The sequence below is a fragment of the Epinephelus fuscoguttatus genome, linkage group LG17, assembly GCF_011397635.1.
Source record: "Epinephelus fuscoguttatus linkage group LG17, E.fuscoguttatus.final_Chr_v1".
NCBI lineage: Eukaryota > Metazoa > Chordata > Actinopteri > Perciformes > Serranidae > Epinephelus > Epinephelus fuscoguttatus.
This window is the reverse complement of record NC_064768.1, coordinates 30,799,624-30,821,495: the sequence shown is the minus strand read 5'-3', so window position 1 is coordinate 30,821,495 and position 21,872 is coordinate 30,799,624. Positions and strand designations below refer to the sequence as shown.

The 21,872-nt window shown below is 42.2% G+C and overlaps 1 protein-coding gene across 1 annotated transcript; it reads left to right on the top strand.

Moving 5' to 3' along the window:
• Positions 1-639: 639 nt before the first annotated feature.
• col9a2 (procollagen, type IX, alpha 2) lies at positions 640-20,950 on the top strand. The gene is made up of 32 exons (XM_049602678.1): positions 640-802; positions 1,933-2,007; positions 3,222-3,257; positions 3,369-3,431; positions 6,345-6,398; positions 6,655-6,690; positions 9,045-9,068; positions 9,190-9,243; positions 9,368-9,421; positions 11,136-11,186; positions 11,278-11,334; positions 11,452-11,505; positions 13,785-13,838; positions 14,018-14,071; positions 14,532-14,585; positions 14,690-14,743; positions 14,890-14,943; positions 15,041-15,094; positions 15,184-15,237; positions 15,884-15,928; positions 16,055-16,108; positions 16,211-16,264; positions 16,345-16,398; positions 16,482-16,553; positions 16,962-16,997; positions 17,143-17,187; positions 17,626-17,658; positions 17,786-17,932; positions 18,046-18,100; positions 18,253-18,441; positions 19,136-19,213; positions 19,682-20,950. Exons 1-32 carry the CDS (start codon positions 731-733, stop codon positions 19,885-19,887), a joined length of 2,076 nt encoding a protein of 691 aa, XP_049458635.1. The 5' UTR covers positions 640-730; the 3' UTR covers positions 19,888-20,950.
• Positions 20,951-21,872: the final 922 nt, after the last annotated feature.

Here is a 21,872-nt window from a genome sequence, read left to right as displayed (position 1 = left end):
TGAGAAAAAATAACAACAATGATGAGACACACTGGCAGAGAGAGACCGATGCAGAGGCAGGAAGTCATTCAAAGGCCTCTATTTAGGTGTTTTGCACAGGTTTCATTCACTGGTCCCCCTCCACAGCTGTGGGAGGAGCTTGATGTCTGCTCAGCCCAACTGGCTGTAGAACTTTGTAAATAAGACAAATGAATAAAAGGCTCATTATTCATAAATCAACCAATCACAGGAGCTGCTGATTGAGCACACATTCAGAGAGTTTCCTCCTGCCCCAGATCTACTGTAATAACCTGTGGTGTTTTCACATACAGTCTGTGTGTGTCTATGTGTAACTATATTTAGGTATGTGTATGTGTGTATGTGTGTGTTCACACTGTTGATGGGTACATAGAGTATTTTTCTTCTGCTTTCAGAGGCCGGCTCTGGGGCAGGATTACCCCTCTCTCTCTCTCTCTCTCTCTCTCTCTCTCTCTCTCTCTCTCTCCTCTCCCCTCTTCACCTCCACCCCTCCTCATCCATCCCTCCCCACCCTCAGCTCTCTCCTTCCTCCTGAGTGGATTTTGTCTGGGCTGTGCACACAGCCCCCTCACCCCCCCACCCCCTGCCTCTCGGACAGCTTTGCTCCACCAGTTCCGCACTGTGCCGGCCTGGAGAGGAGTAAGGGAGCGGAAAGAGGAGAGAGAAGAGAGGATTTGGTGAACCGAGGTGAGACAGACAGGGGAGAGAGACCATGGCTGCTCTCTCAGCCTTGCTGAAGACCTGGGTAATACTGCAGACCTTGTGCCTGGCTCTGGCTCAAGTGGTGAGTGGACTGGGGAGGTTGAGACCTGCTCTGATCAGAATTAGCTCCTTTTATTGGGGGGTCCAGTGGGGTTGAGGGCCCCTGGAAAGGGCCAGCGGGCACTAGATGTCTTGGGGTGATGTTATAGGTTGTGTTTGTCTTGGTGCTGCATGATCAAAATGCTGGAGGCTGAACCAGCACAGGTGTAATGGTGGTGATCATCTGGCTTTATAGCATGCATGTAAAAAGAAAAAAGGTGGAAGTGGGTTTTCTTGCTGTGGAGATGAAATGAAACCGGACTATCTTCTGTGGATTATCATCCTTATCGTGTAAGGACTCTTATCTCTTAACTGAGGACACACAGCTGAAGGAAAGCATTTGCCATTTCCTGGGTCCCCTATTTTTGGACAAGAAGATTTTTATTAATCGAAGAATGGAGGAAAGAATTGAAGATTTTTTTTTAGTTTTTCATGGCCATGGCACACATACACATTACACACACTAACTTTGTCCACTGAGTGTGTAAAGCCTCTATTCAAACAGACACCTACATGTCATCTACTGGATGTCTGACAGTGTTCACTCTGAAGGATTATTTTTGCTCTTTTTTACATTTTATGCAACATTTGAAGTTGGATTCAAAAGGCCTTTATCACCTGACGGACTGACTGATCTACGGAGATGACACTCATGACAGGCTAATCAGACATTGGGATGGGGGTGGGGGTGTTAGGTGGGGGTTGTGGGGGTAAACAGTGCCAGTCTCATGACCCCTCCTTCCACATTCCTCCTCATCCCTTTGTTTTGACCCCTCTCTTCCACTAATTTTATTAAATATTTTCCACTTGTTTCTTATTTTGGTTCCTTTTTTGTGTTTTGATGCTTTGATACAAACAACACAGTGCAGTAACTTGCAGTCCCTTGCGTCGACTGATGTGATGTAGGTCTATCCTGCATCATATGACAAGTTAGTTAATATTGTTTTACTATTTATTCATGTGATATTTACACTGAAGAAAATACCATTCATGCTGCTACTAGGTTATATGCTTTACATTACTGTTTTGATATTTGTACGGTACTATAAAAACTTCGTAGAGTTTACTGTTGTCTGCCATTAATCCTAAAATGTCTTCCTGCCTGTGTTTCAGAGGGGTCCACCTGGACCACAGGGCCAGCCCGGCCCAGCAGGCCCCTCCGGCACCCCTGGATCAGACGGCATTGATGTGAGTACCCAAACAGGTTTGCCCAGCAGATTTCTCACAAAGACCAACATTGTGCTGGAGAAATACCAACCCTGAGCTGCCCTGCAGTGCTGCAGTCTTACCAGCAGAGGGCACTGCAAATGAAAACACAGTGGCACAAAAGAGCTCTGTTACTGGCAGAGAGAGGGGTCTTTGAGAAGGGACCCTTGCCTCAATCCTGAGTTTGTGTCGCAGTAATGTGATACATTTGAGATATTCTCGGGGTTAACCACTCACAGGTTGTATAAATATGTTGGAAGCAGAGGCTGCTGGGCGAGAGCAGCAGGACACGCACTGTCTGTAAAGCCCTGGTGTTGATCCATGATCTGAAATCAGATGGGATTATATTTTTGATTTGTTCAGATCAGATAATGTGTTTGAACTACTGACAAAAAAATCTATGATAAGATCTATGATCTATGATAAGATCTATGATCTTACCACCACTTTACCACCTTCATTATACATTTTCACTTGTGACTAATTCATTGCTGAGTTACTGTGACATCTCAGCATTGGGTTGTCACCAGAATACAGCTGGCACTTTAAAGCAGATTAAACACCTCTCACTGCAAAGAAAGGGAACAATGTTTCTGGTACAACCTGGGAGGTGTAGCCTGCCCCATAGGTTCCACACTTTCCTTTTTGGGTCTTTGCCACAGATAAGCTCAGCTCCAGCCTTTTTAGAAACACCATAAATCACTGGTTGAATCGCTGAACATGTGTGTTGACCTTGAAGAGCACATATTAAGGTTGCAATGTGTATTAATGTAGAGCCACCATGACCAGTTCAGCACCAATATAATTTTCACAACCTGTCCCATGTCCTTTTATAATGTGCCCTAACTAGTCAAACACACAGACTCTTGACACTTTATTTTATTTATTAACCTTTAATCAACTTGATACGTCATTTGAGATCAGAAGCCACTTACACAAACCCAAGACGATAAAGTCTCAGACAAGACAAACGCAGATTCACAATACAGCCTATTTTTTGTTTTATTAGCACCTGTCTACTGTCAGATTTATTAATGATGCAGGGCAGTGTGGTGATATAGATATAGAGATACAGATATGAGCAAAATTAATCAGTTTGAAAGGCCATGTATCTTACCATGTCATGAGTCACGTTCCTGTACTCTGTCAAATTAACAAATACCAAACATAAACATCTCGTCTCTGTCTCTCTGCAGGGAGACAAAGGACCTCCTGGGCCCCCTGGACCACCAGTAAGTTTGTACTGTAATGTTTGTTAGATTTTATACTATGAAAACTTTAACTTTTGATTTACACAGACTTTTTGCCTGTGATAACAGTCTGTTTTTTTTAATTTATTGTAGGGACAAAAGGGAGAGCCCGGAGAGCCAGGTCCCGACGGAGCACCAGGAGAGAATGGTATTGATGTAAGTAAACTGACTGATGTCAATATTTAGTGTGTGTTTGAGAGAGGGAGGAGAAATGGCTTTGGAAATGCTAATGAAATCATAATAAAAATGTTTCCCAGAAGAAACATTCTGAGAGGCTTAATGTGAAATCAGCTTAATGAGGAAAAGAAAGAAAAGAGAGGAAACAAATGTGGAAAAAAAAACCCAGAGGAATAGCACGACCGAGCAACTGTGTTAAAGAAACATAATTTAACAAATGAAAAGGCAGCCTGATTTTCTAAGTACCTCTTTCTTGAGTACAGAAAAAAGTTGCAGAGCCACTTGTTTAAGCCACAAGTAATTACGACAGTAAAAGTAGAATGTGTAAGGAAAAATAGTAAAGCATTTTTTAAAATAGTAATTAAACATAAGATTAAAGTGAACAAGTGTAGTTTATTATGAATATAATGACAAAAAACAAATAAAGGGGTAAAACAGGAAGTAGAGCTGGGCAATATGAGGAAAATCCACCATCACAATATGTTTTACCTCCATGTGGATACTGCAACAGTAGTGCAGGATTGACGATCAGGACTTTCACAGAATATATACACAGTGCGATTATGAATAAATAATCATCAGTAATGTGGATATAACGACATAGTGAATAGACAAACTTACATTATTACAATATCAAAAATCTGAGACAATAGTGCGTACAGCTCTTGTTGGGATTGAAATGAGTGCAGGAGGGAGGGTGTGGCGATGGTGCAGCCGATGGCAATATTTACATGGACACTATTATGACTCATCTCTTATGGACTGTGAGTGGACATTTAACAGTGGTGTGGTTGGATTCTTACAAGTATACTTACGTGTCATATTAATACTGTTATTTTGATTTACCTCAGTTTATTATTTCTATCATTATGGTTTATTTGCTTCTATTGTATCTATTAGTATAAGTCAGTCTTAAGGTATTCATTTATTTATTTAGTTATTCTTTCTTTGTTTTATGTCTGGTGTTGTTCAGGGAGCTTGTTATCTTTTTTTTTTGCCCTTTGAGTTGGTTTGGTGTTGTTGAAAAATTTGAAATGAAATAAACTTTAAGACATAAAAAAAAAAATCCAAGACAGTAGGTAGTCTCATATCACCAGTCGATGTAATATAATATGTTATAGCCATATATTGCCCAGCCCTGCCAGGAATTGGAGCAATGTTAAAAGATCAAAATTTTAAAGATAGATAGATACATAGACAGACAGATGGATAGTACTTTATTGATCCCAATTGATTGAAATTTCTGTGTTACAGCAGCAAGTAATAGACAGTAATATACATGTAAATAATATATATAAGAATATAGAAATATAAAATATATAGAAAAATAAGTTGCACTAAAATTTAAAATATACAAGAGAAATATTCAGGAATCAAATAAAAATATCAGAATTTTAGGAGTAAAAAAAGAAGATCAGTTACATACACAACACAGCGATAAATGAGGTTGTAAAAAATGTGCAAAAAAGCTTAAGTGCACAATAAGTTACACACCCTTTGGCCACTAGAGGTGCTGTTGATCAGTGTTTACATGAGCAAGTCTGTGTGTTGTTAGTGTCACTTGTTGCACCAGCACACGCATGCCATATATTATGTGCTGACTGGATAGCATTATTTAAAAACAGCAACCCTAACTTAAGGTCCACTTACAGTGCTTTCTTTTTCCTGAGCTTTCAACAGTATCATATGTCAGCAGTGGTGTTTCCTCAGCTGTCTTTAAGATGCACCTGTTTACATGTGAGCTTACCAACCATCATGATTTCACCCACTGCACATTTAGGATGTTAAAGCTTTAATGTAACAGTCGTTTGTCCAAACGATCAAAACTAAAGGTCAGCTTACTTGTTTTTTATTTCCCCGGCACATTTGGCTTTATGAGTGAGACAGTGTTTTCCACATATTGCACCTCAAGGATGCACAGAGGGTGTTTTAATGAGAAATGTTGAATGTAAACAAAATCGTCACACAACTCCATAGGGTACCTTTAAGTCATTTTAAAGTCAGTGGGTTGGGCATATAAAAAATGACATCATTAAAAAGTCATCAAAAATGTATGTCATCAGCTATGTGGTCTGTTTTTGCTTTAATGTAATATTTAAAGCATTTTATGTCTCACTGCTCTCTTTTATAATTAAAGTGAGGTCATTAAGCTACATAAAGCTATTGTACATTTGAGTTATTTTCACATTAAGACGTTTAGATGTTCTGTGGGCTGGGTCTTAATTTTCCCTGAACTATAGGTTTATTGTCAACACAAGGATTTAGTAATTAAAGCTTTTTTCACTATTTTAATGACAAAAATGTGCTTTGTGGCCAAATTATGAGGAATTGTACTTGATGAGGTTAATATACTTTGTGTCAGACCCATTATCCCTCGCTGATTACATGCTGATTGCTATTAAGTCTGTGGCAATCACAGGTAGCAATGAGTTGGAGCTAAAGATGGTCAGATGAGTTTTAAATGATTTTATAGCTTTGGGGCTTTTAGTTATTGATTTACCTCGTATAACTTTAATTGTGGCGAAGCTTCAGTTGCTGCTCCAGTCTCGGTTGGAGGTAAATTGAGTGCCAATGCCTCTTGGTCACATGCTAACAGAAGCACACACACACATACACACACTCACATGCATTCCTGCAAGATTTAGCCAGTAATCCGCCCTGGAATCTCAATCTCAGGTTTGTTTCCTAATTACCTACAAGAACAGTGTCAGCTTCGATCAAATGTGTGATTAGCCCTATTGTAAGGTGAATTCATGTCTCACATCGCCTGTGGAAAGCACAATGATAGCTGATAATTTACTTTTCAACCTCTTCAATGAATTTTCTCCGCTACATTTTGACCTTTATGTCCAGCATATCATCCTGCCAACATCTCATCTCATCTCTCCTCAGGGTTTGATTGGAGCAAAGGGTGATCGAGGTCCTATCGGGAGCCCGGGCCCCAAGGCAAGTGTCTGAACCTCCACCGGAAAAAATGATTAGAACAAATGCGTCATTTTAATGCAGTTCTGTGGAAAAAGTTTTCATATTAAAGGGTCACTTTTGCAATAAAAAAGTATTTGGGTTATGGTCCCATTATCTTGTCATAGTGATGTTGAGCATGACAATGAACCCCTGCACACAGGAGAAGGATATTATCTGCATTTATTTGTGTAAGATTCTCGCATACACTGCTACTGTTGTTGTTTTCTGTTGTTTGCAGGGTCAACCTGGACCTAGTGGCGAACCTGGAGCTCCGGTAAGTGAACTATTTAAGTTTTTGCTGCTATAAAGTTGTATTATGATCGAATATCCAATGGAAGACTTGGAAGAATTCCTCAGGTGCTTTTCTTAAAGGGACAGTACACTCCATGATCAAAAATACATATTTTCCTCTTCCCTGTTGTGCTAGTGCTGTTGCTGAGTGTTGGAGTTAGTAGCCGTAGAGATGTCTTTTTGAATATAATGGAACTCGATAGGACACAACTTGCTCAAAACGACAGAGAAGTAAATTTGAAAAATTGAAAAGCAATGTCTCTTTCCAAAAATCATGATCTAGGTACTCCACAGAGATAATCCACAGACCTTGCTGTGAGCAGTTTCATGTTGGAACTATTTCCTTCTACCGATGGAAGTGGCTCAATAGTGATAGCCTAGGTATTACCTTCTACCGAACTATTTCCTTCTACCGAACTACACCTGCTGACCATATCACCGCACAGACGGGCTACCGCTGGCTCACCTAGCATCACTGAGCTAGCTAAGGTTACAGTTCAGTCGAGGAGGACACCATTATTGTTTACATCTTGTGTGTGTACATCTGTGCTGTTACGAGCCTCTCATCCATGAGTAGATGCACAAGTACTGTGGATTATCTTTAGTATAATAAGTATAATAATATAAAGGATTTTTGGAAAGAGACATTCCTGTTGGGTTTTTCTTTTTTTCTTCTTTTTTTTTTTGGAGCTTTGAGCACTATGAGCTGAGTGCCATCTAGTTTCATTATATTGGAGAGAAGTCAGACATCTCTACAGCTGATAAATCCAACACTCTGCAACTCACACCAAAGTGATCGAGATTGTTAAGTAGCACTACTGGTAAGAGGGAAAATACGTGTTTTTGATTTTGCAGTGAACTGTCTGTCTAAGTTCAAGTACTAATACAACAGTGTAAAAAAAAACAAAAACAAAAAAACCCAAAGTACAAGTAAAAGTCCTGCATTTATATTCCATTTTAACACAAGTATTTTCAAAAAGTTTCGTGATTCCTAACCTGGGAGTCAAGTCAGGTCACAAGATAATTTATTGGGTAACAAAGAAGAATAAAAACTGTTCTGCTACACAAAAGTGTAATAATTTTTGGACAATTTTTCTTATCTTGGCTTTTCTGTGAAGTAATGGATAACTTTAAACCGAACATTAAACATTTATTTAAACCAAACCTTTGGAGCAGTTAAGAGTAGAAATCCTTTTTTGGTGGAACTGCCAACAAACTTACAGACATTTTTAAAATGACAAGGATCTCTAAATACCTGCAGCTCTATCTATCTATCTATCTATCTATCTATCTAAATGTCAGAATAGTAACTTGTAATTGCTACATACATCTAGTGGATAAAAACGTACAGTGTTACCATCTGAAATGTAGTGGAATAAATAAAATAGAAATGCTCAAATAAGGTACAAGTACCTCAAAATTGTACTTGAGTCTATGTACTTATTTACATAAGGATACAGTATGACTAATTAGAGAACATTTAATCTCATAGTGCTGTCATGATGCTTATGAAAATGAGTTATGACGGGCTGAATTAGACATTGTTTAAAGCCTAGTCAGTTTCCTAACAAACATATTGTAACCCAGCTGGTCTCATAAGGCAACCTCCTGAGTCCTCTTTTCTTCATGCCTGGATGCCTGACCAGCTGTGCCCCATTTTGGGTTTGGTTTACCCAGATGTGGCATCTGCCTTCGACAGCTGACATGAGCCTTATTGCTAAAGACAATCCTTAATAAAGATGAAAGGTGTGATCAGTGAGCCACACTTTAAGTACATATCATTATTAACGCAACTGCTGACTCCATGCACACCACCAAGACCAGTCAATTGAACAGTGCAAAGCAGGATCTGTGCCACAGTCCAATACCACTAGGTGGTGCTCAGTGTCCATCTATCAGACCTTTTCCAATATATTCAAACATTAAGTCAAGAGTCATCCAATGTCATGCTTGAATGCAACACTATTAGTTGAATCCTTTGTTTAGCATTAACAGGCGTCCTGTCTGGGGGCTGTGCTTGTACACCCAGCTGCCTCACACTGCACAGACAGGAGATCCTGCCCTGTGGGCTGTTCTTCCTCCGAGAAGGCTTACTTACTTAATTACTTTGTTTATAATTAATTCCAAGCAAAAGACAGAGCAAACACAAACTGATTGCGTTCTGTGTCTTTGTTCTTCTGGAGCATTGTTTACCCTGCGCTCTGACACTGTACACAAGCAGTACTGAATTACTGCTGCCTTTATTAATTGGCTTTTGCAAATGTTAATTGATACTTTGACAGATAGGTTCCACTTGTCACAGTGTAGTTTAACCCCTCATCCTCTCTGTCCATGCAGGGACCGGGCCTTCCAGGACTGTCTGTAAGTAGCTCTTGTGGCATAACACAGTTATGTCTTTATCACATAATGGCTTTGAGGTGTGGAAATCACTCTGTGGCTGCTGGGATGTGTACACATTGTTCTTTTTTTGCTCTCTGCCTAGGGAGCTCCAGGGCCAATTGGACTTCCAGGTGAAATCGGACCATCTGGACCAAAGGTAGGACACCAGCTTCAATTTATTATACCACCTTCATGACAGACAAACGTCTTATAAGCAGCACCAGAATCCTTACATTTTCAGCTTCTTATTCACACCTCTTTCCTTCCTCCGCTTTATTTAGGGTGTCATTGGATCACCTGGAGCTCCAGGACTCCCTGGACCTCCTGGCAAGCCAGTAAGTGACCATCCAGGACTAGTTGTCCAGGAAATATCTTATCCATCTGTTGTCTTTTGTCTTATTTTTAATGCAGCAAGTGCTATTGAGTGCTATGAGTGCTATGATTGGCTGTTGTCTGTACTGCAATACATAACATAAACAATATACAACACAAATTAAGAAAAACACAAATTTACTCAAAGTCACTCACAGTTGAAAAATAAACTTCCCGCTGGTTGACAAACCTATGCGACTGTTTCTAAATCACTTTAAAGGGACCGTTAACCCCAAAATCTAGAACACATATTGTTCCTCTTACCTGTAGTGATATTTATCAGTCTAGATTGTTTTGGTGAGTTGCCGAGTGTTAAAGACATCAGCCGTAGAGATGTCTATCTTCTCTGGAAGCATGGATCTATGGCTAGCTTACCTAGCACCTCTAACAAGCACTAGCCTCTCATGCATGAGTAGATGCACACTTCCTTCTGCGCAATGACACAGTGTTGGGGATGGAGTTTGGTTGGAAAAAAAAATAGTTCCTCCGTGAAACTGCTCACAACAAGGTCTGTGGATTATCTTAAGTAACCTGGTTATGATTTCTGTAAAGAGGCATTGCTGAGTTTTTCAAATGCACTTTTTTTGCCACTTTAGCACAACAAACCAAGTGCCATCTAGTTCCATTATTGTTGAGAGAAGGCAGACATCCCAAGTATTTTATCACCAACACTCTGCAACTCCTACCAAAACAATCTAGCCTGATAAATAACACTACAGATAAGAGCAAAGATAAGTATTTTTGATTTGGGGGATGAACTGTCCCTTTAAACACAATCTTTGGCGTACCTATGCTGTCATTTCTTATAATATCGCCCAACATATGTGCTGATACTGATGTATCTGCTTTAAGCTAGCAATACAACAGTGAATAAAACTGTGCCGCTCGGATAAACTCGAACCTTATCCACAGAGAAGATGTCACAGTAAATCATTTCATATCTGAGGACAGTCGTTTCTGTGTGATCGGTGACATCAGCTGTGAAAAGAAGTGAGAGATAAATGAGCTGCCAGAAGCTCATTGGGCTCAATCAAGCATACAGTTACATCAATCTAATTGCAGTTAACTTATATTACTGAATGGGACTGCAGTGTAAAAGTAAAGCAAAGACAAAGTCAACATCACGTCTACTAATGCTGTGTTGAAGTGTGCTCTGTTCTGTAAAACCAGCAGCAATTAACAAGTCTTTAAAATGTACTGTATGACAACAAAGCACCTAGAACAGCCAGAGCTCACTGCTGCATGCACAGGTCCCAACGGACTGTGTGTATGTGTGTGTGAGAAAGTGGTGAAATAGTTTTGAACGTAACACTTTCAAGTCTATTTTCCAATGGTGTATGCAGTCTCCCGTGTGCATCCCTGAGTTGTTCCAAAGAGGGGGTGTGTCTTCATTGAGAGTGATGTTCCCAGCTCAGGGGAGTGTATTTGTTTAGCTTTAGTGCTGTCCTAGGGTAAATAAACCCCCATTAGATCAGTGGGCTGTCTCATCTGACTGTAGCAGGAATACATCAGGCCCTGTACAGATACTTTACTTCCTAACTCAATCTATAAACAGAGAGAAGGAAAGATGGAGAGAGAAGTAGATAGAGAGCGAGAATGAGAGAGTGCTGGCTCAGCTCATGGGAGTTGCGGCAACTGTGACCAAATGGCTTTCTATCCATCCATCTGTCTATCTAGGGTCCTCCTGGGAAGTTCATTGGTGGAGAAGAGGGCAGTGCTGACTTCCAGGTAAGATCTAATGACATCCTCTTTCATCGCAGATCTGTTTTGACGCAACTTTACATTTCATAATCCATATATCCCCCTCTCTCGACAACAGTGTCCTCTTAACTGTCCAGCAGGACCTAAAGGCCCCCAGGGACTGCAGGGAGTCAAGGTGAGTAGTTTGTTTCAAGTCACCCTGAAGTAAAAAGCATAGTTTTTTTCAGCATCAATGATTATGTTACATTACAAAATTGTTATGACACCCTACTGACTGATTGTTGCCCTCCAGGGACACAAAGGACGTGCCGGTGTTCTCGGAGAGCCTGGCAGCATAGGAAAACCGGTGAGCTGCACAAATCTCTGCTCTCACACATGAACTCAAACACCCATATATGTACATGTTGCACACTCACCCACCATTCAGGACCAGCAGAGGCAAGGATTAGCTCTAATGAAGCCCCCCAGAGGCACATGACTGGCACTAATCTGGCCGCGATTAGTCAGGCCTGGCCCTGGCCCTGCAGTCAGCATGCAGCGAGCCAGATGAAAGGGGTGGTGAAGAGCCAGGTACATGAAGGGGAGGATGAGAGAGTCAGGGTTCGCGCAGCCCTCTCACCTCGCTGTATTAAGCACAGCTAATGAGCCCACAGTGGGCTCCAAGGGAGCAGCTAGCCAGGCCCAAGGAATTAGCCTCTGATCTTCCCACACAAGGAGCCTGAGACGCTCAAAAACACTCATCGCACCAAGGTACCGCTCCTCAGAGTCTGACAAGTATTTTAGAAGACCTGCCTTGACTCAAGGTTACACTGTACTGCTGCTCTCTTTTGTTCTTAAAGACAGCCAGCACGAGCTGTTTACATCCCCACGAGCTGTTGAAGCTGAAACACAGACACCACATATGAAAAATGTGCTCTTTGACTTCTTGCTATATTACTGAGGACTATGTGATGCCATACACATGTAGATTAGTGAGCAAGAGCAGTGTCACATTTATCTTTAGACTGCTGAAAAATAAAAGCAGAGCTGCTAAAACTGGCTAATGGATGACATGACATGATTCTGTTGAGGGTAGTAGAAAGATCATTGTTAGCAGGAGACCAAAAAGATTAACTCAAAATATATTTTTTAAAGGAAAATAGCAAACCTTAGCCTGAGTGTCAGACTGAAGCTCCCAGAACCTTCAGTCTGACATTGCCTCCATTGAAGGCGATTTACAAGGGGGAGGGAATTTGATTTTTCCCTAACCAATCAGTAGAGATCAACGACTCACGCAGAATCTGACGTCATTAGTATCCATGCCTCGGGGGTGCCAAAAACAAGCGAGTATTGCCCGTTTAAAATGTCTCCGTCATCATGCACGCCCAGCTGCATCGCCGTTAAATCCAGTTTAGCAACTTCCTTAATTTGATCCTCCATTAACACGAGTAGTGGCGAAATACCTCAATAGCATCATTAATGTGGTTTGTAGGATCTGTAGCGGTCGCCATTGTTGCTATCCTCACCAGTTACCCACCGGCGCACAGCTTGACATCAGCGTGGCGCTGATTGGCTAATCGCTAGACCTGATTTCGAGGCCCTAATAGTTCAATATACGTCCCATCAGACCAAAAGGCCATTTGTTCGATAGCCTGGTGTCCTGTAAACAAATGCACATTGCTCTGTAGCCTATTTTTGAAGTTTCTCCAAAAACAGGCTACACACACTCCTGAACACAAGTACATGGCTAATAATTAGGCAGACTTATCTCATCAGACCTTCCTACTAGGCAAAGTCATGACCCACCCCACTCTGCCTCTGATTGGTTTACCCAGATATTTTTACCCTAACCCTAACCATTCTCACTCCTCATGCCTAAACCTAACCAACGAAGGCAAAAAGTACTAGCCAGTCAGAGGCAGAGTAAGGCAGGAGATTCTTCTGCCATATGCAGGTGACATCACTCTGCATAATAATTAGCCATGTGCTTCAGAGAAATGTGTGTTTGTCTTTGGGCTTTGAGTCCAATGGGACATTTTTTTGGACTTCTGAGCTCCTGAATTATGAATACACAGTCTCCACTGATAACTCATTTTCAAGAGTTAATTACTGAGCCTGAAGTGTATTTTTTGGCTTTGACCAGGGTCAAGTTAGCTGTTACCCCCTACTCCAGTTATGTTACCTGTCTCCAGCTTCATACTTAACAGACAGATATGAAAGTGTTATTGATTCCCTCATATAGCTCTCAGCAAGAAGCCAATAAGTGCATTTCCCAAAATGTCAAGCTATTCCTACAATAACACAAATAAACCATTCTTCACCAGCTTCTAAAACCAGCTGATGATGGTTATTTGACAAATGTATGTTAAGTTTTTCCTCAGAGTTTGTCCAGCTAGCTTTAGTTGGCTGACTTGCTTGAGCTAGATTTTTAACAACATTGACAAGTCTACCAATATGTGACCATCAAAGACCAGTTCACACATCAAAGCAACCAGCAGCCATCCCAGAGTGATTTAAACTCAATTTTCTCTCCTATCCGACTCAGAGTTTCTTGGGTCAAACTCTGTGGACATGTAGCCAAAATCAAGAGAGCAGCCTAGAAAGAGAATAATTAATCAGCCCTTCCCTTTTCCTTTCCTCCACCAGGGCCCCAAGGGAGAAGTGGGCATCTCTGGAGAACAGGGCATCCCAGGACCTTCGGTATGCTCAGAATTCATCTTTTTTTCTTAAGTCACTTGGCAAAGTTAGAAACGTAGGCTAATATGCATTTTGTTTCACATGGTATTATCTAAATTTGGCAGCACATATAGTGTTGTAGTATTTGCTCTATGTCTGATGATGGTCTCAGTCTCAACCTGTTTTCCTTGCCTCCTTCTAAGGGTCCGATGGGTCTGAGAGGTTACCCAGGGATGATGGGTCCTAAAGGGGAAGCAGTGAGTACCACCGTTTCTTTTCCACATATAACTTTTTTGTCCTCTTTCTCTTTGGGTACAAGGGTGTTCTCATTCTTAGATGAGCACCAAGGAAGCACAGCCAGACCTGCCCCCACTATACAAACATCATCCATTACCAGCAATGGGGACATATGGAAATGATGCTAACACAAATCTCTCCCCTCCTCTAATGAGTTGGGGTTGTCTGGGTCCACGGTGCCTCCATCTGTAGTTAATGATCCGCTGTAGCCATCCGTCTTACTGTTAACATTAGCCGCGTTAGCCAAGTTAGCGCCCCGGCTTAGTGCCAAAGCAAGAGTGGCTGGCTCTCTGTGTAGCCCCCATTAGTGAAGTGAGTTAAGCGCTAATTACCCCTTTATCACAATGAATAGTAGGCTACTGTGACTTAGCATCCTCCCTGATCTGAAGTGATTGATGGCACTTTTTTGTTTTCCCATAGGGACCTCGTGGTTACAAGGGCATCAACGGACCTGTAGGAATTCCTGGGCCTCCTGTAAGAACACACTCTCACACACGAACAAACAGGCTCGACTATTCATATTAAAACAGGTACCAACTGTCTACCAGAGCTACTCTGAGTCTCTCTGTTGTTTGCAGGGTGAGGAGGGACCTCAGGGACCACCCGGAGATGCAGGAGACAAGGGAGACAAAGTAGGTGACTCTCAGAATGTTTCCCTTGAAGTTTACTGTCAAAGCAAGACAAAAAAAGATGAAACATTTCCTCACAACTTGAATGAGGGCAGTGATCTTGATGCGCGCTGCAAATTCACTGATGCTGCTTTGGTTATCTTCTGCAGGGCAGCCGAGGTATCCAGGGCCCACAGGGCGCGGTTGGCAAAAAGGGAGAGAATGTGAGTGAACGCACTTTTGTTTGTGTGCCGCACAGTTGTGACGGCGTTCAGTGAGTGTGCCAAATGACTCCACTGACTCATCTGCCTGCTTTTTCAGGGTCTGCCGGGTATTGATGGAAAAGATGGCACACCTGGTATTCCTGGAATCAAGGTAAGGGTTGCCAGACGTGATAATGATGAGTAACTTCAATCGCAGTAAAAGATGGCAATTTATTCTTCCTCTGTTCTTTTTTTCTGCAGGGCAGCCCTGGCCAGGCTGGGATGCCTGGACCTCCTGGTCCTCAGGGAGCAGCGGTGAGTGATCAGACTGTGTAGTGTGTTCGGGGGGGGTGTTTGTCTGAGGATCATTCAGCAATGCCTCTAAAAGCACATGCAAATAAGGCCGTCTGTAAAAGCTTATTGTCACTCAGACCACGTAGGGGGTCAGTCTGTTCTCCTCCTCCGTTCAGCAAAGCCAGAACACAGACAGGGGAAACCAGCGTGAAGCAGCCTGTAAATTTTGGTGTGTTTTGTTTTCTGGGCACTCATCCAGGTAACAGTGACCCTGTGACCCACGCTGTTTTAGAATTTAAACCACCTTGAAATAGCATTCTCCCTCCCACCGCGAGTGATTTATCACAATCAGACCAGTGGGTATAATGTGTGTGTGTGTGTGTGTGTGTGTGTGTGTGTGTGTGTGTGTCTGCGTATGTGTATGCGAGTGGGGTTGTGTTAGTGTGTGTATGTGCGTCTGTCTGACTAAGAGGTAATGGAGCATTGGGTGCACACTTTGCTGTGTGGTCATTGCAGTGACACTAATGCTGCTGCAAACACCATAGCTTACCCTGCTTTATGCCCTACTGTGATATACCATCACACACACACTCACTCACACACACACACACACACACATTGAAGAGTTTTCCTCAACTTTTTTCAGTCTTGTTATTTCTGTCTGCAGGGATTGCCTGGCAGCCCAGGGTCAAAAGGTGGACCTGGGGCTAAGGTGAGGCTTTAACCAACTCTCATGACATGTCACATTGACCTTTACTGTTTTTTAAGAACTCTCCTGGCACCTGTTTCTCAAACATATAATTACCTTTCTCCTCCATCTTCTCTCCTCCCTTGTTAGGGCGAGCCTGGACCCAGGGGTCACTCTGGCATGCCTGGTGCCCCTGGACCTCTGGTAACACACGCCCACAAAATATGAATTTTGTTCAGGCATTACCGATGTGCTCTTATATTTTGCAGCAGGGTGAGTAACTGTACTTCATCTGTATTCTCACAGGGTGAGCCTGGTCTTCCTGGTGAGGCTGGTATGGAAGGAGTTCCTGGACCCAAGGTACAAATCCAGAATTATCACATGAAAGCACTAAAAGCTGCTACTATGAAGTCACACTCAACTTTACCTGTCTTCTACAGGGTGACAGAGGCCAGCGGGGAGAAGTTGGGCCACAGGGAGTTGTCGGCAAGCCTGTTAGTTGCTTCTTTGCATTGCTTTAAATTTTAGCTCATCTGCAGCTATACTGTCCTTCATGCATTCTGATGTCTCCTAACAGGGAGGCAAAGGAGAGAGAGGACCCATTGGTATTCCAGGTGCTCAGGGTCTAACTGGAACCAAAGGAGACAAGGTGTGTGTGTGTGTGTGTGTGTGTGTGTGTGTGTGTGTGTGTGCGTGCATGAACAAATCTATTGCTTTGTAAAACATGAGCATCGTCACCTACATTCATACACACTTCATAATGGTTTAGTTACTCAGACTTGTCCATTGGGGGCAGTGTTTACCCATGAATAAAAGCCACAGCAATCCACAGTAAATCACAGAATGAGGCGAGCAATATAAAAAAGCAATATAAATGATAATCTGAGCATCCTCATCTTCCATGTTTTAGAGATGAGACAACATCTTTCTTACGTTGTGATCTGTGGTGTCAGTGGCTTGAATCAATATTTAGCTCCTGTCCTTTTCCTTTATTTGGATGATATTATAATTGAGATTTAACCACATTTAAATGTACTCAAACTATCTTTCTTTCCAGGGCTTCCAAGGAAAAGTCGGGTCAAAGGGAGATGATGTGAGTTGCAGTTTTTGAACCAGACTGTCAGAAACGTATCTCATATATTTGTATGTTGTATTTCAGCTCCAGTGCTGACACATATTTTCTACAGTCACCCCTCCCTCTGCCCCCTCTTTATCGTTTTTCTTTGTGACGCTTTCAGGGTGACCCCGGTGTTGAAGGATTGGCTGGCGAGAAAGGTGAAAAGGTAAGAATTATTACAGCACGACCTAAAGCTGTTTCAAAACTTTTTGTTATAAAGAACCACAAAAAAAAAGTCTCTGGATCTACCAAATACTAAAACTCACCGGCTTTAGATAAGAAGGTTTAAACATTTTGCTCCGGAGGCATCAAAGCAAAGTGATATATAGCAGAAAAATGTCATAAACATACAGAAGTTAAGACGAAGAGGAAGTCTGTTCTTTTGAATTAGCATACAAATCCCCATAATAGTCCAGATGGCAAATGAGCTATTTACATGACAGTGAAGCAATGATGCACGTTGGCTCTTTGAAGCAGCATTTTTTAGACATTCATTTACAATATTCATTCTTGAATTATTGCTCAATGAGTGTCTCTGAGGCGGAAATGATGGATGGAAGTGATGAATGTGAAAGTGACACAGTGTCTGTGTTTGCTGTGACAGGGTTTGTCTGGTGAACCCGGGCCCAAAGGACAGGTGAGGTTGCACTGTCTGGAAGTCTGACTCCTTTTTTCCATTTTTGTTTTTACTCTTAACATCATCAATTTTATCTGCCTCCATATTTCCATAAATTCACTGTTCCGTGACGCTCCTCTCTTCGCAGCAAGGAATTAGGGGTGACACCGGACACAATGGACCCACTGGAGACCCTGGAAAACCTGGAGACCAGGGACCGCCAGGACTGCCCGGTCCTAGGGGACTTAATGGAGAGCGAGGAGTACCTGGCATGCCAGGCATTCAGGGAGCATCAGTGAGTCCAGTTCACTCTATGATGCATGGAAGATATAAGGACTGATGTTGATTGATGCAAGTGGTCAGTTGCCGTCTCATTTTCACCACTCAGCCTTCTCTTCTTCTCTCCAGGGACGCGATGCATCTGACCAGCATATTATTGAAGTGGTGTTGAAGATGTTGCAGGGTGAGCGTCTAGACCCAGTATTCACCTTTGATGTCCATAGGGGAGATTAGATTAGCTCGTTTCCCGAAGCTTCTTTCATCTCCTAACCAATCAGTCGCCCTTCATCACAGGTAATTTAATCACGAAGGACAATGCTGTCTGTTGTTTCACAGAGAGGCTAGCTGCAGTGGCGGTGAGCGCCAAGAGGGCTGTGCTTGGTGGAGCAGGAGTTATGGGACCTCCCGGACCTCCTGGACCTCCAGGGTCACCTGGCCCTCAGGGGCCACATGGCTTAACTGGTGCCCGTGGCATTCCTGGCATGATTGGAGCACCTGGTCAGATTGGAAACACAGGACTTAAAGGTAGAAATAAGCCTATTTCGTACACGCACTGCAAACTTTAAATTATCTAGACATTACCCAGAGGAGCTGTATGTCAGACTGCAAATGTTTGAATCTGTTGTGTCAGACATTAAACGGACTTTACTCTGCCAGCTCCCTTGTAAAAAGTCAGTGTAATGTCCGATTAAGCCCATCTGTGAATAGAGCAGGTGATTGTCCGGAGAATTTAAAGCAAGTGAGTGGGCGTGTGGAAGAAGTTTCTATCATGTAGCTTGTGTCAAATGGAAGACTGGGTGAAAAAAAAGAGTCACTTACACAAAGACGGCAACAAAAATGTCTAACTGGAGAGACAGCATCAGTCCAATTCAACAGCAATATGTTGTTCATGACCAAATTACAACCAAGCTAAGTGATTGCCGTGTACTCGGCATCATGTCCTGCACGCTCTATCCAGGTGTCATCCCTCACCTAACCAAAAATTATAGTATAGTATTTCCAGTAGGTGAGAGCACTCTGACATGGACAATCCCCTATTGTGTGCCACATGTGTGAAAGGGAACCTGGATAATGTCTGGATCTGACTCTCTTGACATTGTCTGGAGTTCATATGAAAAATGGCTACAGACCGTAGAACAATACATTTACATATGAATACACCATTGAAAATGTAGCATTTCAGGCTGCATCTGAGCCCAAACCCCTTTTCGTATCCTAGGAAAGAGAGGGCCAAAAGGAGAAAGAGGAGACCCTGGTAAACCCCACCCAGGACCACCTGGACCCCCAGGAATACAAGGTAAGAGCTACAGCATCCTGAAGCTGAACAACAGTGGAATTTTGCCAAATGTGTGCCCATACCTGGGATGTAAAACAAAATGTGATACTGACCAAAGGTTCACAAGAGTAAAGGTACAGAAACAAACTGAAGGACTGAAGGCATTACAGCTCTTTCCACAGGAGAGGCTGCTCAGAGGCATTTTAAAAGCATCATTAACTCCAGTCATTTAACAGATGCTCTTGAATGAGAATGTAATAGGATTGCAACAGTACACACTAATTCAAACAGTGGAAAACACACTCACACTCCCCTGTGCACACGTACGCACAGCTTAAATATATGCATACATACAGTACACATGTGTAATCCAAGTCCAGAGTGGGGTTAAGAGGGAGTTTCTTAACATGGACTTCAGTGCAATTAGTCATCTTGACCTCTGGAATTCAGTTCAATCCCTCCTTGATGTTGAACCTTCACCCTCCGCAGGTCCTCCTGGTGTTGATGGCGTTGCTCGAGACGGTCGGCACGGCGAGAGAGGACCCCAGGGATCAGCCGGAGAGGCTGGTCGCCCCGGTAAGGCGGGACCATCAGGTCTCCCAGGTTACTGCGAGGCGGCAATGTGTTTGGCTGCGTCAGCCTACACCTCACCGAGACTACAGGAGGCGGGAACAATCAAAGGACCAAATGTTTAGACACCTGCCTCTCCATCAGCAGCTCACAACACCTGGGAGAGAGGGGGGGAGAAAGAGAGAAAAGAGAAGGAGAGAGAGACCACTCTTCTCTGTAGGAAAACATTACAAACGAGGGGTGGGGGACAATGATAGTGACTGGATGTATAGCGCCCCCTCCTCAAACTGACAACCTGAAGTTTTGACTGGCGGGACATACTCTGATCTTAATCCCCCACATCACCATGACAACAGCAGCTCACAGCCACCCACAGCCCTCTGAATTCTCTAGTGTTTTTGGATGATGTCAGTGTAAGTCCTATCCAAATATCCCAGCCCTGTTCCAGCAGTGAAAGAGGAACAGATTTATATTGCATCTCCTTGTCTCTCACCACCACAGTATCTATGAGCTGAGAGGAGCTGAAAAATCAGTGTGGTGAAAGGTGATTTTTCTGTCACACCGTGGTCACTTTAAATAAGTTTACATATGCAATATTTTGTTTGTATTGTCTTTTGAAGTTTAAATGCCCTGCCTCTCTTGTGACGTCACACCTGATGCCTTCAAAGTGTACAAAAAGGACCAATAAATGATTGAAACTTACACTCGGTACTGTACTGTATTGTAAAATGTAGTATCTGCATCTGTAAGCTTTAGCGAAACCTCTGATTTACCTCATGTGTACATTGCCCCCCACCCCCCTCCCTTGCCAATCCCCACTTTCTTCCCAAGTCTCATTTTAGAAACTAACGACTAGCTTGATCTCGTCTTCTTGTTGCCTGGCAACAGCATATCCCGATGGGCACTCCCATCTCCCACAATGCAGTGCTGTAAATCTTTGTAAATGTGTGTTGATTATTATGTAGAGAAAAAGAAATGGGTTATGATATGCACCAACAAAAATCCTGTGTTAATGAATTCAGTGAGTAATAAAAAGTTCCTACAGAAATAACGACTTTTTCTCAAGACGAATCAGCCCGAATGTGCCTCCTATGCCACTGTCAACTTTCCACAGTGTGTCAGCTATTTAATGACTGATTTGTTTTCATCAACAGAAGCTATTTATTGTTCTTTATATAATCATCTGTAAAGAGGGTTTTTTTCTGGCTGTTCAGGTTCACCCAAACCAATAAAGAGGAACCTTTTATAAAATCTAATGCTCTTCTGTATCATGTCGGGAATGGAAACAAGTCTCTTAAGTTTGTCTCCTTCAGCTTCTTTTCTTTTCATTTCTCCCTTTTCCAAATCTTTTTTTACTATCAGTTCTATGCATGTAAATAAACTCCCATGCTTCCAAAGCTGCAGATGCTCAGCTTTTGTCAACATTTTTGCATCAACACAATACTGTACTAATCAATACAGTATGGCCCATGCACCCATGCATGTTTCTTGCAACGAAAAACAACCACAATTTCCTCGCCACAGTTTCCTAGTAGAACATATGTAAGACACATGATAGATTCAATGACCAAGACATTAAAGAAACACATGAGCTGGTGAGTTGATTGGGCACACCATCAGAGTTGAACAGCCTACTGGTTACAGGCCCAAGGGCCTCTGACTAAGTAATTAAGGGTTACTATTTCTTTTTGGGAAGTCGAAAAAAAAAAAAAAACAACCACAAAGAGACAACAATGATTACGAAGACGTGCAAAACAAGACTAAAGAAACACATAACAAGAGACATCAAACTACAAACATGCAAAACTAAAAGAAAATACATTTTATAGTATGTCGTCCAAAATCATGGAAAACAGCATAGTATTGTATGTCGTCCAAAGTCATGAAAAATGTCATAGTATAGTATGTCGTTCAAAATCATGGAAAAATAGTCATAGTATAGTATGTCGTCAATAATCATGAAATAATACTCATGGTATGTCGTCCAAAATCACGATAAAATGCATTGTACAGTATGTCGTCCAAAACCATGAAAAGAAGTCATAGTATAGAATGTCATCCAAAATCATGAAATAATAGTCATAGTATGTCATCCAAAATCATGGAATAA